The sequence below is a fragment of the Lampetra planeri genome, chromosome 78 (genome assembly GCF_965212315.1).
Source record: "Lampetra planeri chromosome 78, kcLamPlan1.2.h2, whole genome shotgun sequence".
NCBI lineage: Eukaryota > Metazoa > Chordata > Hyperoartia > Petromyzontiformes > Petromyzontidae > Lampetra > Lampetra planeri.
In genome coordinates, this window is record NC_136183.1 from 3,406,826 (window position 1) to 3,423,250 (window position 16,425).

The 16,425-nt window shown below is 50.7% G+C and overlaps 1 protein-coding gene across 3 annotated transcripts in view; it reads right to left on the reverse strand.

Annotated features, from left to right (window-relative positions):
- The window catches only part of LOC144738162 (uncharacterized), a 32,469-nt gene continuing 16,044 nt past the window's right edge, over nucleotides 1-16,425 (reverse strand). For 2 of the 3 annotated variants that reach the window (XM_078621136.1, XM_078621138.1), the window contains one exon: nucleotides 1-12,238. In XM_078621136.1, the coding sequence (XP_078477262.1) occupies nucleotides 10,918-12,210 (1,293 nt within the window). In that variant the 5' untranslated portion in view covers nucleotides 12,211-12,238 and the 3' untranslated portion in view covers nucleotides 1-10,917. Of the gene's footprint in view, nucleotides 12,268-16,425 lie in introns of all 3 variants that reach the window. The other variant, XM_078621139.1, reaches the window with a different exon arrangement.

Consider the following 16,425-nt stretch of genomic DNA (forward strand, 5'->3'; position numbering starts at 1 on the left):
TGAATTGAGAATTCTTTATTCAGTTTCGTTCACAGCTTCCACCACATTCGTTCCTCCAGTTCCCTTGCTCCTTCACGCTGTTGGCTGACAGTGTGAGAGAGAGACTGCCGCGGCCTGCCACATGGCAGGCTCCGGACCACGGCACCAGCGTGGCTTCTCCGCTCCTTTTAATCCCTGGCCCACGTGATGTTCCGCAGCCAATCCTCAGCCACACCCCTGGAACTTTCCCGAAGCTACTATACGGCTCCAGGGCCACGCCCCTAACTCGACTCCCCATTGGTTGCGGGCTGAGGCCGGCAGAGGCCATCATTATTATCCAGGTGTAACCTCACATTACAAATGTAATGCATTCGGCCAGAGTGAATTTCTGTCACAAGCCGAGTTGAACAGGAAATGGTTCCAACTCCTGGTCACGCAGCTTTAGATGGGCCTGCCAAAAATCATAAAAATCCTCAACGAATGTGAGCAGAGGCAGAGACATCGAAATCAAGGAACCCAAAGCACCAAGCCTATTTAGGGTACCATAGGCCTTAATTACATCAAGAAACCAGAGATCTAGTTTCTAGTAAAAATCCGTACTCCCCTGCTGTACTCGATCGACAGAAAATACAGCCGCCCCTTAATTATCGTAGGTTACGTTCTTGGAAAATGCCGCGCGACCGCTAAAAACGCGATATTCAATACTTACGCCTTACACAAATAATGGCGTTAGGTAAACGTCAACTAAAATTTACATCACAATTGAAATACGTACTGCATTCCAAATCAACTAAAAACTAAACAATTGAAATAAACATTGGGAAACCGTGTTTCATGCTCTTGGTTACAGGTCTACCCAACACTTATGGTCACACATGCTGTCTGCTTCTACTCGACATTGTCCGAAAAGTCCTCCAAAACCTCCACATCTACAAATGGCTGTGATTCGTCTCGGGCTCCATTAGCGACCTGGAAATCAAACCCTAGAGCCTTCACAGGTCACCTTCACGAATGGTGACGTTTCCTAGCTGCCATTTTTATTGGGTCCTTGAATCACAAAAGATGGGCTTATGGAACTTCAAATTTCACACGTCAATCTCAGACTCTGCTCCTTGTAGACCTCCTTACGCATGTTTCAATTTAAAGACAATTCAAAAGGCCTTCCAATTGTACATTAAGTGGTTTTTAATGTGTGTTCCCTGGCAGTTGTGAAGATTTGATTACTGTGTAAATGCATTCCAAGACAGTGCAGTCGTTAGATTCCGTGGAGGCGAGTTCTGCTCTTGGTGACATCACAAGCCAGAGAGAGGGGGAGGCCCTGACGTAACCCACTCGTTAATTTGAGGTGACGTCTTCAGAGGGAGCGTCTACATATTTAGGTAAACATGTGGTAAACAAGGTGGGATATCAATGCAGACAGATATATCTAAAGTTTTATTTAAATAGAAGTTAAAATTCAATAAAACCTAGGCTAGAATACAAATCTGTAACAAAAATCCACGATGCCTTCAAATGTGCTCTACCTCCTTGCGAAAAAACAGATCGGCAGACATCTTTCATTCAACGTTCTCTACACGAAACAAAGGAATGTTTTACACAAACTATAAATACCACGGCCTTTTAGGAATGCATGTGTAATGGGTTCCGGAGACGCTTGTAGAGGTATCTTCTTTATTACAATACAACACTCCAACAGTCCTGATACTCTGTTACAGCCTAGGTACACAGCCTAGATACACTACTCTGGCTACGCTCTGGGGTCCTCCGGCTACAATTACCCTAGGGGAGGCTACCCGACTCAGCCAAGGTGCGGGTCTGGACTCTGACTTCCTTGGAACTCGCCCTTACAAAGGCGTAGAGCCGGGAGTCCCAGAGTCCCACCACTAGCCCGCACAGCGTCCCGGCCCTTACAAGGACAAGCGGGGCGAGGGGGTCCAGGGTCCTAAGCTGGCTGATCTTGGGTCTTGAGCTGCAACTGCCCCCGATCGGCCAGGGAGCTGCCCTTTCATGCCTCGTCCCCAACGAGGGGTGGGGTTGTGTGCGCCCCCAGATATCCCACAGAGCACGCACAGCCCCCCCCCCCGTTGGTGGCGTCAAGGGGCTTAACTGTTTTGGGTGCCTGGGATCCTAGCGCCTGGCACCGAGGGCTTATCTGCCTAGGATCCTAGAGCCCCCAGCAGCCCCTCCTCTCTTATGGCACTACACATGTGTTCAGTACAAGCCACCTGTGGACTGGTTTTGGTGTACAATGTCTCAACAGTCCGGCTTGCTTCAACTGATGTTCATCGGCAAGGGCCATTTCAAGTCTCAGTTCGACAAAATGTATACGTAATACAATATGATAATTAGTGTTCTTGTGGAGAATGTATCTCCTATACGTAACTTATAAGTGGCATACCTTAACTGATGAATGATCCGACTATGCTCCCGATTTCAAAGACAATGAGTTGCCCCAGTCAGATGCGTCCTGATTCACAAAAATACCCTTTGACTCGTATCACAAAAATAACAGCTCTCACGTGAGTTTTTGTAGAGGTTACCACCAAAACAGATACTTTGTCCTGACAGCACATATTCCATGTTTGATATTAATACACAAAATGTTGCATCTACGTGTAGTGGTGATACGCGCTGGGGTAGGGATCGTGTGTCAGCGCGTAGGGATTGGCTGTGTGTGTTGGTGACGCGCGCTGACGGTGGGGGATCAGGGGTCAGCGCGGGGTCATGGGTTGTGGTGGTGATTGGCTGTGTGCCGGTGACGCGCTTGAGAGGGAGTGATCGTGTGGCAGCGCGGCGTGATTGGTTGTGTAGTGGTAACACGCGCTGGGGAAAACGGATCGTAGGAACAGCGCGGCGTGATTGGTCAACTAAGGAGCGATGCTCACGTCGAGGTCCGCATACACTCCGTCTCCCGTGAGCGGGGACTATATAAGGGGATGCGCACAGGCGCACAGGGGAGAGAGTACCAGCGAAGACGGAAGACGGAGGAAGAGGCGGAACCCTGGGACCCGGGGCCGAACGTCCGTGAGAGAGCCGGCTCGTGGGACTCGGAGGTTGTGGCCCACGCCCAAGCCGGGGTGGGCCTGTAGGCTTCACGGACGTTACGGAGTGTAGCTGGAGGAATAGAAGCTACACGAATCAAGCGCAGTGTGTGTAGCTGGTGGAATAGAAGCTACACGAGTCAAGTGCAGTGTGTGTAGCCGGAGGAATAGAAGCTACACGAGTCCAGTGCAGTGTGTGTAGCCGGAGGAATAGAAGCTACACGAGTCAAGTGCAGTGTGTGTAGCCGGAGGAATAGATGCTACACGAGTCAAGTGAAGTGTGTGTAGTCCGAGGAATAGAGACCACTCATTGTATAGTGACAAGTCAAGATTTAATAAAAAGTGTGTTACCCGTCAAGGAGTTTCCTGCCGTCATTCAAATACTTCAACTGGCGTCAGAAGTGAAACAGTCTTCCAAGCATGGATACAAGGAAGACCCGTCGGACTCACGAGATTGACCGCGAGGATAACCTTGACGACTCGGGCCAGCTGGCATCGGGGGGTGAGGAAGAAATGCCGACGCCGCAGGATCCGCCGAGGGCGCCGGACGAGCGATTGGGGACCGAAGCAGTGCTCCGCGAGGCGCACTCCCGTCTGGCGGAGCTGCTGCTCGCCACCGCGTCCATCCTGGCGGCGATCAGCACGTCGGGAGAAGCGGGGACGTCGGCGGACATTCAACAGGGTCGCCCCGCGGATTCCCGCCAAAATGACTGGGGGATTCCCGCCCTTTCTACTGCGCGGCCATCTTTTGGCGGGAACGGCGAGCACCACGTGGCGGCGGTTCTCCAAGCGCGCCCGCTTACGTCATCAACGCGCGCTGCGGACCGCCATCAGACACCCGCCATTGGGGCCGCCATCTCGCACACCGACGGAGCGGCGGAGAGGAACCACGAGGCAGAGGACGCCTTCATCTTTCAACAGCGCCTTCCAACATTGTCAGCCTTCAAGGCGGATGGCGGGGACTGGGCCCAATTCCAGCGCAGATTTCTGGCGCATCAGGAAATGTCCGCCTGGTCCGACGCTACGGCGCTGCGGGCACTGCCTGCCATGTTGGACGACAACGCGCTCGCGGCCTTCACGTCAGCACGGAGGTCGGACCGCTCCACGCTTAAGGCCGCGTTGGGTCTCATGGCCAAGGTCTACGGACCTCCCTCGGCGTGTCACCATCATTTTTACGCAAGGCGGAAAGCGGACACGGAGACCGTGCTCGCCTACCGGACGGCGTTGCTGGCTCTCGCCGACGCCGCGTTCCCTCGTATGGACGAGGAGGGCCAGGACGCGATGGTCTTGGAGCAACTGCTCAAGTTGGCGCAGGACCTGGGGGTCCCCATCAACACGGCCGACGAGATCGATATTTCTTCCTTGCGGGTCGCAACAAGTATACAGGCGCACGAGGTCCTTCAACGTAAACAGGGGGTCGTCTGCAACGCTGCCGTGGCCTCAGCTCCGGGCCCGGTGGTCACCGAACCCCAAGTTGTCAGCCCACGAGAGGAGGCGTTCACCACGGGACGACCGGGGGACTGGAGGTCGGGGGGTCATTCGCCTCTGCGATCGGCCCGCAAGCTGGAGCAACCGAGATCTCCGACGACCCTCATCACGTGTTATAACTGCGGCCTCCGGGGCCACGTGGCGTCCGGTTGCCGCGCTCCACGTCAGCGCGCCATGGGACCTCGGCTGGACGACGACCAAGGCCCCAAGTCGTCCCTACTAACCCCGGCAAGTCGCGGCACCTCACATGCTCGGCCTACGTGCACGACACACATGGGCCGTCGCGTTGCGGCGGAGGAGAGCCGGTTAGGGTTCGGGAATTCGGTTCGGCGAGGGGGGTTCGGCCGGGACCAGGGGGACATTAAATGGTCGGAGTTGGGGCACAGAATAGTGGCTGCCTCGGCAGGATCATCCGTCGTTACGGGATTCATTGATGGGGTCGAGGTCAGGGTGTTAGTGGACACGGGGGCGTCGGCGACTATTATATCGGACCTCATTTACAACATTCTCCCGTCCAATGTCGACCGCTGCTCCCAGTGGACGTGCCATTTTACGCCGCTAATGGGGGATCGTTGGGCATTATCGGTCAGATTAGGGCGTCCATTTGCATTGGAGATATAAAATTGTCGGGACCCGTTTTCGTTTCTTCTTCCTTGGCGGTTCCTTGTCTATTGGGCACAGATTTTTTGGCTAAAATGCCCATTAAAATTATCATCGATCAGCGTTGCATTGAACTACCATCGGGTCGCCGTATTTCATTTTTGACGAACCCTACTGAAATTCGGACGGCGTGCGCTACGATACAAGCGTTAGCGACACAGACCGTGCACGTGCCCCCGGGTTCACAGATGTTAATTCCCCTCCGGTTGCGGAAACCGTGGGTGGGGGAGACCTCGGAACAAGGCATGCTGTTGGGTCCTTCAAATAGGGCTGTCGGAGGTCTCGATTTGTCGGTGGCTCACACTTTGGTTCGGGCTGACAAGGACCCGTTTGTGATGGTTTTAAACGCTGGGTCACGGCCGGCCGTTATTCAGCAGGGCACCGTGCTAGCTCACGCGGCACGGATCCCTGCGGAAGAGCGGCTGGTTGTGCAGGTTGATCCGAGCCCCACGCGGAACATTACAGCGAGGGAGGACCTTGTATGGGTCGATTCGCTGTGCGCGGACTCGAACGATTTGTCAACGGTACAGTTGGGTGCGCTGAGGGCGTTGCTGATAGAGTTTTCTGATGTGTTTAGTAAGCATAAGTATGACATTGGGTGCACGAACCTGTTACGCCACCATATTGAAACGGGCGATGCGGCACCGGTCAGGCAAAATCCCTTCCGACTGAGTCCTACTGAGAAGGAACACGTTCAGTCGGCCGTCAACGATATGCTGGAAGCCGACATTATTTCGCCTTCTTCCAGTCCTTGGGGAGCACCTATTGTGCTGGTTAAAAAGCAGGACGGGTCCTTACGATTTTGCGTAGATTTCCGTCGCCTGAATAAAATCTCTGTGGCTGACGCGTATCCGCTCCCCAGAATGGACGAGTCCCTCGATGCATTGTCTGGTGCGCGATATTTTTCGACTCTTGATTTATTATCGGGATTCTGGCAGTTGCCACTCGACGACGAGTCTAAACCTAAGACAGCGTTTCGGACTCCAGGGGGCCTGTTCCAGTTTAACCGGTTACCCATGGGACTTCATTCCGCTCCCGCGACGTTTCAGCGCCTTATGGAGTTGGTTTTGTCGGGCTTGCAATGGGATATGTGCTTGATTTACCTTGACGATGTCATTGTTTTCAGTAAGACGTTTGAGGAACACCTCCAGCGATTGAGAGGGGTGTTCTTGAGAATGCGATCGGCTAATTTAAAGTTTAAACCGGCCAAATGCCACCTTCTTCGTAAGTCCGTTAGATACTTGGGCCACATTGTCGACTCTTCGGGGATCTCTACCGATCCCGCGAAGACGGACTGTGTCAGTTCATGGCCGACGCCCACGTCAGTTTCGGACGTGCGCAGTTTCATCGGGTTTGCTTCTTATTACCGCCGATTCGTTGAGCATTTCGCCACCATTGCAAAACCCTTGCACGCTCTAACGGCAAAAGGAATCAAGTTCCAATGGGGACCGGAGGAGGAGGCTGCGTTCTGCTCCCTCCGGGACGCCTTGGTGGGTACCCCACCCTTGCGTTATCCTGACTTTGCGAGTCCCATCTTGCTAGACACGGATGCTAGCAACACGGGCATTGGGGGGGTGCTCTCGCAAGTCGTTGGAGGAGTCGAAAGGGTGGTCGCCTATGGTAGCAGGGTATTGTCACCGGCGGAGCAGCGCTACTGCGTCACCCGTCGCGAGCTGCTTGCTATTGTTTTTTTTGTACAACAGTTTAGACCGTATCTCTATGGCCGTCACTTTACGGTCCGGAGGGACCACGCGGCGCTTCAGTATTCATTGAGGGTCGCCCAACCCTCGGGCCAATTGTCACGGTGGTTGGAAGTCCTCCAGGACTATCAGTTCACGACTACATACCGTAAGGGGTTGCGCCACACAAACGCCGATGCCCTGTCGCGATTGTCGCCTTGTCACAAATGTGCGTGCTTATCGGGATCGGCGCGCTGTAAACCGACAGTTGGGGAAGATATGGGGGCGTTGGCTGCGACCGCGGGTGCACCAATCGGGGATGTTCCCGCTACCCGTGAGGGAGAGGACTCGCTACTCTCACTGTCGCTGATTGAGTGGGGCCGTCTCCAAATGGAAGACAGCTCCCTGCTAGCATTGCGCCGCAAGGTGGGGGGTCCCGAGGAGGGCCGGGAGCGAACTGGCTCCTGGGTACTTAAGCAAGGCCTATTAATGAGATGGGATAGTTTGTCCCGGCGGCACGCACTTGTGGTGCCTTCCGCTGTGAGGGGGAAGGTTGTCCTGGCCGCACATGAACGCCTCTTGCATTTGGGAGTAAACAAAACGCTTGCTCTGCTTCAGCGTGACTATTATTGGCCGGGGATGGGGAGTGACGTGGTAAATATTCTAAAGGGATGTGTTGATTGCGCCAGACGGAATCCACCGCCCATGGCATCTAATCCACCGCTGCAATCTATTCAGGTCTCGCGCACTAACGAGCTCGTTACGCTCGATATTTTGGGGCCTTTTCCAGTCACGCCTAGGGGTAATAGGTACCTGTTGGTGGGTGTCGCATATTTTACCCGGTGGCCTATGGCGTGGCCACTCGCCAACCAGTCGGCGGCGGCTGTGACGGACGCCTTTGTCCAGGGCTACGTCCTGGACAAGGGGGCTCCCGAACGCTTGCTGACCGACCAAGGGAAAATTTTTTCAAGTAAATTGCTGCAAGAGGTGTGCGACCTGTTGGGTACTAAGAAGGTGCGTACCTCCCCGTACCACCCACAGACGGACGGGATGGTGGAGAGACTCCACAGGACTTTGACTTCTATGCTGTGCCAGCAGGTGTGTGAGGCACATGTTGATTGGGACCTGCAGGTCCCGGGGGTCCTCGCCGCGTATAGAATGGCCCCCCATTCAGCAACGGGATTTTCCCCATTCTATCTGGTGTACGGTCGGGAAGCCGACCCGCCCATGGAAACGCAGCTGGGCCTGTCCGCACCGTGAACAAATTCGAAATTGGCAGGACATATTAAATTTAATATCCATAAGCTGACAGAGGCAAGGGAGGCCACACGGCTTAATTCGCGGGCTCGCCAAATTGCAAACGAGCGGTTGCGTGCACGGAAGGTGTCCGTGCACGACTGGAAACCTGGTGATAGGGCCTGGCTGCATGGCCCTCAGGCACCTTTGGCTACGTCGCCTAAATTGTTGAAGCCATGGCGGGGACCCGTGGAGGTCGTGCGGGTTGCACGCCCCCAGTGCGTTCAAATAAAATGGGGAAAGCGTCGTTGGTACGTCCACCCCTCCCGACTGAAACCGTTCTCGCCTCCATATGGCCTCCCTTTGTGTCGTGAGGGCCGAGCATGTGACGTGACCGACGACCCAAGGGGGGAAATGTCTCTGCCTGATCCTCACGTGTCTCCGCCTGATCCGCTCCCAGGTGTCTCGGAACTGACAGCTGCCGACCACCGGCGGCCGGATCTTCGCGGCGCGACCGGTCCTTCCAGACCCGATCCGCGCCGTCCAGAGCAGCCGGAGCCACCGGACGGTCGTCAGCGTCCCGTCCCATACGACGGACCGGCCAGGCGGACTCGCGCTAGGTCGCGCTACTTGTTATGATCTACCGATTGAGGAGTCGAGGCGGCCGGAGCGCCTCGTCACTGCATGTAGTCGCAGAGACACTGGACGCGTTCATTTTCTGGAATTCGCTTTTATTGTGTTGTTCGTCGGGCTGTACATAGCTTATCTAGGTGTTGTGCGTGTTGTTGTTGACTTTTATTGCGTTGGTTGTCGATTTGTACATATGTTGTTGTTGTGTTGTTGTTGTTGTTGCGCTACGGGGCGCACTGGGGGGTTGGGTTTTTCTTGTGTTGACGTTGTGTTGTGTTGTTGTTTAGCAGCCGGGCCGGCTGCGAGCTATGTGGGAGGGGGTGATGTAGTGGTGATACGCGCTGGGGTAGGGATCGTGTGTCAGCGCGTAGTGATTGGCTGTGTGTGTTGGTGACGCGCGCTGACGGTGGGGGATCAGGGGTCAGCGCGGGGTCATGGGTTGTGTGGTGGTGATTGGCTGTGTGCCGGTGACGTGCTTGAGAGGGAGTGATCGTGTGGCAGCGCGGCGTGATTGGTTGTGTAGTGGTAACACGCGCTGGGGAAAACGGATCGTAGGAACAGCGCGGCGTGATTGGTCAACTAAGGAGCGATGCTCACGTCGAGGTCCGCATACACTCCGTCTCCCGTGAGCGGGGACTATATAAGGGGATGCGCACAGGCGCACAGGGGAGAGAGTACCAGCGAAGACGGAAGACGGAGGAAGAGGCGGAACCCTGGGACCCGGGGCCGAACGTCCGTGAGAGAGCCGGCTCGTGGGACTCGGAGGTTGTGGCCCACGCCCAAGCCGGGGTGGGCCTGTAGGCTTCACGGACGTTACGGAGTGTAGCTGGAGGAATAGAAGCTACACGAGTCAAGTGCAGTGTGTGTAGCTGGAGGAATAGAAGCCACACGAGTCAAGTGCAGTGTGTGTAGCCGGAGGAATAGAAGCTACACGAGTCCAGTGCAGTGTGTGTAGCCGGAGGAATAGAAGCTACACGAGTAAAGTGAAGTGTGTGTAGCCGGAAGAATAGATGCTACACGAGTCAAGTGAAGTGTGTGTAGTCCGAGGAATAGAGACTACTCATTGTATAGTGACAAGTCAAGATTTAATAAAAAGTGTGTTACCCGTCAAGGAGTTTCCTGCCGTCATTCAAATACTTCATACGTACAAAATCAGACGGGTATTCTTTCAATTATGATTCAAAATAATCAAAGGGCACATTGGCAACATTTCATTACTATACTGAAATGTACTGCGTCACGTTGCAACGTATTTACAAGTTGATCTCTGCCGAGATGAGGCCTATATGTGCAGCACTCTCATAGAGGGAAGCCAAGTAGTAGTACATTCTCTATTTGTTGCAGAGGTTCAAGGTTCAAATCCGACTGGCATATCAATCATCTCCCCCGACTTACAAACTCATATCCACATGCAGGCCAGTGAACGGTCACCTTGTGGCACACAGGGGCAGATGCCCATTATGGGCACCCATCGAGTGTCTAAGATGAGATATGATACAAAACACTTGAGTCACTCCTGGTTAAAGATCGCCCCAACCCACAGGTTCACAAATACTGGCCACGCTTACACTGCAGTTTGAACCTAGAAATTGAGTGTTCAACTTCACATTATATTCATTAGAAAGGCCTGTGACAAAGGTGCATCCATTGGAGCTTAATTGTCTGAAGCTTGCACATCTACCTGGTCTCCATTTGACTTTGTATTGTCTAAGAAGTCCACCCACACCTCCACATCCACAAACTCCTGGGAGTTGCCTCGCTCTGCCTCACAGTCAAAATTTAGTTCCTGTTTCACACTGCCTCCATCTATGTGAAGGTCCGATTTTGGAGTTGAATCATCTTCAAATTTAACCTTCACTTCTACGCTCTTCACTGTTACTTCTTCACATTTCACTTTCGCCTCTTCATATTTTACCTTGATACCTTTCAAAGTGTCCAGGCTGGGATTGTCTTCTGGTTCTTGTTTCATGAACAATGGGGTCATTGCAGCACTTTGACTTTCACAAGCTGATTTCAGATTACACTTCTTGTGGATGTTCTGATGCTTGCGTGTTCTCTGGTGTTTTTTAAGATTTGATGAATGTGCAAACGCTTTCCCACAAACACTGCACTTGAAGAGTTTCTCTCCTGTGTGTGTTCTCTGATGTCTTCTAAGAGTAGATGAAACTGAAAATGCCTTCTCACACACACTGCACTTGAAGGGTTTATCTCCTGTGTGTTCTCTGGTGGGTCTGAAGATATGATGACAATGAAAATGCCTTCTCACACACAGTGCAGTTGAAAGGTTTCTTTCCAGTGTGTGTTCTCTGGTGTTGTTTAAGAGTAGATGAATACAAAAATGCCTTCCCACACACACTGCACTTGAAGGGTTTATCTACTGTGTGTGTTCTCTGGTGGGTCTGAAGATATGATGACAATGAAAATGCCTTCTCACACACAGTGCACTTGAAAGGTTTCTCTCCTATGTGTGTTCTCTGGTGTGATTTAAGAATGCATGACCGTGCAAACGCCTTCTCACACACAGTGCACTTGAAAGGTTTCTCTCCTGTGTGTGTTGTCTGGTGTGATTTAAGAATGGATGACCGTGAAAACGCCTTCTCACACACAGTGCACTTGAAAGGTTTCTTTCCTGTGTGTGTTCTCTGGTGTTGTTTAAGAGTAGATGAATCTAAAAATGCCTTCCCACACACACTGCACTTGAAGGGTTGATCTCCTGTGTGTGTTCTCTGGTGGGTCTGAAGATTTGATGACTTTGCAAACGCCTTCCCACACAGAGTGTACTTGAAAGGTTTCTCTCCTGTGTGTGTTCTCTGGTGTGATTTAAGAATGGATGACCGTGCAAACGCCTTCTCACACACAGTGCACTTGAAAGGTTTCTCTCCTGTGTGTGTTCTCTGGTGTGATTTAAGAAGGCATGACCGTGCAAACGCCTTCTCACACACAGTGCACTTGAAAGATTTCTCTCCTGTGTGTGTTCTCTGGTGGTTCTTAAGTTGTGATGACTGTGCAAACGCCTTCCCACACAGAGTGCACTTAAAAGGTTTCTCTCCTGTGTGTGTTCTCTGGTGTTGTTTAAGAGAAGATGAATCTGAAAATGCCTTCTCACACACACTGCACTTGCAGAGTTTCTCTCCTGTGTGTGTTCTCTGATATCTTCTAAGAGTAGATGAATCTGAAAATGCCTTCTCACACACACTGCACTTGAAGGGTTTATCTCCTGTGTGTATTCTCTGGTGGTTCTTAAGATGTGATGACTGTGCAAACGCCTTCCCACACAGAGTGCACTTAAAATGTTTCTCTCCTGTGTGTGTTCTCTGGTGTTGTTTAAGAGAAGATGAATTTGAAAATGCCTTCTCACACACACTGCACTTGAAGGGCATCTCTCCTGTGTGTGTTCTCTGGTGCTGTGTCAATTTTCCAGTACGATCCGTGATGTTTACATGCTGGTCGCATTGTTTCCTTCTTGTACTGAGCTGCGCTGAGTACCTTTGCTCCATCAGGCCAATTCTGCAGAGCGAGGGTCAGCTGCAGACAGAAAAGCATGTCCACACCATCTATGTGAGTATTGAGGCACAGAGGAATGCATATAAACACAGTCACACATGACTTACACATCTATACATATTCATATTTTCATGATATAGTGAAAGAGATTCCCCAATTCATCACAAGGGCTGTTAAGGCACACAATGAGAGGGCAAATGGTCATAAATATGCCTGGACACCCTAGTGTCTTTAAAATGAATGTTTACCAAAAACTCCAAACACACAATTTTGGTTGTCTCTCTACGACAGGAATATTTATTTAAGAAAAATTAGCTAACATAGCAAAGGCTGTTGAAAAGAATATTTGTATTATGTAGAAATGTATAAAATAATGTTCATTTGCAACTTAGAGGTGTGAAGCCAGACTCAGATGAGCTTGAATGCGAGGATGAACAGATCTAACTTCAGCTGCATATGTGGAGTGTTAATTTCCTGTCTGTTTACATTCTTATAAAATCTTGTTCTGTACGAAATGGGGCCTTGCATATGTTCTACAAAAAGATCACCTCCCTGGGATGATCTTGACTTAAAACTTTTGTGATAGCGGGAATTCATATTCTTTGGTTATTTCGGTAAAGTCATGTAGATAGAAAATAATAATACAAATAAAGTGAATAGAAGAAAAAAACGACTAATGTAGAGTGTAGCCTGGTTTTTAGCCTTGGTGAGCGTACTGGCAGTCTATAATGTAGACTGTAGCTTGGTTCTTAACCTCGGTGAGTGTATTGGCAGTCTATAATGTAGACTATTGCCTGTTTTTTTTAGGAGACCTTTGCAATGGACTAGACCTTGGCGATGGACACTCACAGCTTTGTATGTAAAAAAGTCCAGGCAGCTTCCACATAGTGTTACAGAGCCTAATGAAAGAATGCTGCTAGACCAATTTGAAGTGAGACTTTGGATGCCAAACCAAAGCTGGTCGTGAACACATTAACCAGGTATAGGAGCTCCTCCACCACGTGTAGAACGACCTGATTATTCATGGAGAGCTGAGTAGGTGCAGTGTTGAATGACATTAAATTCCCAGGGAGGTGTTCTTTGGGTCTTTCGGTAAAGTCACATCACTTAACCGAAAGACCCAAAGAATATGAATTCCTGCAGTTACGAAGGCTTTAGGTCAAGATTTTCCCAGGGAGGTGATATTTTTGTAGAACATATGCAAGGCCCCATTTCGTCATGGAATTCTCCAGGTACAAAACACGATTCTCCAACTCAATATCATTGAGTAGCCATGACCAGATCATCAACATGCGTAACATGGTTGACCAACAGGGGACAATCCCTTGACTATAACCAGGCATCGATTAGGGTATCATTGTTACTCTATGAAATGCATTTTATAGGGCCATTGCGAGCTTCTTAAAACACAATTATTTGAAAATGCTACGTAATGTAATGCATGGGGCCAGAGGGAATTTCGGCCAGATGCCAAATTGAACAGGAAAGGGATCCGACTCCTGGTCACGCAGCTTTAGATGGGCCATCCAAAAATCATAAAAATCCTCAACGAATGTGAGCAGAGGCAGAGATATCTAAAACCAAAAACAATCCAAAACCCCAAGCCTCTTTATGGTACTATAGGCCGTAATTACACCAAGAAAGCAGAAATCTAGTTTCTGCTGAAATCCGTACTCCTGTGCTATAGCTGATGGATAGAAAATACAGCAGCCCCTTGAATAGCGCGGAGGTTACATTCTTGGAAAGTGCCGTGCGAAAGCTAAAATGCCGATATTAAATATTTAATCCTTACCTAAATAATGGAGTTAGGTAAACGGCATATAAAATATACATCACAATTTAAATAAGTACTGTACTGTATTCCCAATAAACTAAATTACTGAAATAAACGTCGAGAAACCGTATACAAAACATTCCAAGATGAGTATCTAACCTATAAACGTCACTTTTTGTCTGTCCGTTTGTCCCTCTACGTACGCTCGCTTGCGAGGGATTTGGCGCTCGAGCCGTGGGGTTTAGGACGAAAAAAATTTGCAGGTGGGCACGCCCCCGGCCCCGCGGTAAACTTAGGCATTTCCGATTTTTCGTCTCTAAACTTTAAATCGGACCGATTATCGATTTAGTGCGATTTCTCTTTATTTATTTATCTAATGCTTTATTTATTTATTTACTATTGCCGACCGGCGCGGACCACGGCGGTTGCCCCTGGCAACGGCCAGCGACGCCTTCGCTGCGGGGTGGACGCCATTTTTAATTCCCGTTAAAAATATGCGCACGCATTAACACGCAACTCTGAGGTAAATTCATCAAAGTTTCACGTCCTCTTCACTCCCCCCCCACCCCAATGTGTGCAATTACTATTATAGGGTCTGCAGATAATAAAATGATAGCGATTAGACAGTATTATTGTAGCGCGGGGGGGGGGGGGGGTAACGGCCCCAGTACCCAGTCTCAGCCGAGTGGGCAATCTAGGCGAGGCCGGAGGCTCTGCACGGTACTAGGCCTCGACACCCCACCCGTGTCAAGCGACGACTTTGTGGTATAAACTCGATATACCCAGCGTTGCCCGGGGGGAAAATACATTTAAAATCTTCTGAAAACTTTAAAACATTACATACCAATGAAAATACAACTGTGTAATTACTTTTAAACCCGACGCGCCAAGAATCGATTCTCTGAATCGCGAAAAGGAATCGAAGGTTGTAGATTCCTTTATAATCGGACGATTCCCGTTTACTATAAGTTGGTTATAGTCGATATAAACTGCTACGAACGGGAAATATCCGGCGTTGACCGGGGCAAAAATGTAATTAAAAACTCCTGAAAACATAACATACAAATGAAAATAAAACTCTGTCATTCAAAATGTAAACCCCCAACATGCCAGGAATCGATTCTTTGAATCGCACAAAGGACTAATCGAAGGTTGTAGATTACTTTAGGATGGCACTGTTCCCGTTTAATATAAGTTGGTTATAGAGTTGATATAAACTGCTACGAATGGGAAATATCCGGCGTTGACTGGGGCAAAAATATAATGGTGAGGGTGTGATTGGTGAGGATGAGTAGTGAGGGTGAGGGTGAGTGGTGAGGGTGAGTGGCGGTTGTGAGTGGCGATTGTGAGTGGTGATTAGTGAGTGGTGAGGGTGAGTGGTGAGGGGTGAGAGATTGGTTAGTGGTGAGGGTGAGTGGTGAGGGTGAGTGGTAAGGTTGAGTGGTCATGTTGAGTGGTGAGGGTTAGTGGAGAGTGGTGAGGGTGAGTGGTGAGTGGTGATTGGTCAGTGGTGATTGGTGAGGATGAGTGGTGAGTAGTGCGGGTGAGTGATGAGGGTGAGTGGTGGTTGTGAGTGGTGAGGCTGAATGGTGAGCTGAATAGTGAGAGTGAGTGGTGAGGAAGAGTGGGGAATGATGAGGGTGAGTCGTGAGGGTGAGTGGTGAGGCTGAATGGTGAGGGTGAATGGTGAGAGTGAGTGGTGATGGAGAGTGGTGAGGGGTGAGTGGTGAGGGGTGAGTGGTGAGGGTGAGTGGTGACGAAGAGTGGTGAGGTTGAGTGGTGAGTAGTAAGGGTGAGTGGTGATGGTGAGGGTTAGTGGTGAGGGTGAGTGGTGAGTGGTGAGGGTGAGTGGTTGTTGTGAGGGTGAGTGGCAGTTGTGATTGGTGATGGGTGAGTGGTGAGTGGTGAGCGTGAGTGGTGAGGGTGAGTGGTGAGGGTGAGTGCTGAGTGGTGAGGGTGAGTGGTGAGAGAGTTGTTAGTTTTGAGGGTGAGTGGTGAGGTTGAGTGGTGAGGGTTAGTGGAGAGTGGTGATTGGTCAGTGGTGATTGGTCAGGATGAATGGTGAGTAGTGAGGGTGAGGTTGAGTGGTGAGGTTGAGTGGTGAGGGTGAGTGGTGAGGGTGAGTGGTGAAGGTGAGTGGTGGTTGTGACGGTGAGTGGTGAGAGTGAGTGGTGAGGGCGAGTGGTGAGGCTGAATGGTGAGAGTGAGTGGTGAGTGGTGAGGGTGAGTGGTGAGGGTGAGTGCTGAGTGGTGAGGGTGAGTGGTGAGAGAGTTGTTAGTTTTGAGGGTGAGTGGTGAGGGTGAGTGGTGAGGTTGAGTGGTGAGGGTTAGTGGAGAGTGGTGAGTGGTGATTGGTCAGTGGTGATTGGTCAGGATGAATGGTGAGTAGTGAGGGTGAGGTTGAGTGGTGAGGTTGAGTGGTAAGGGTGAGTGG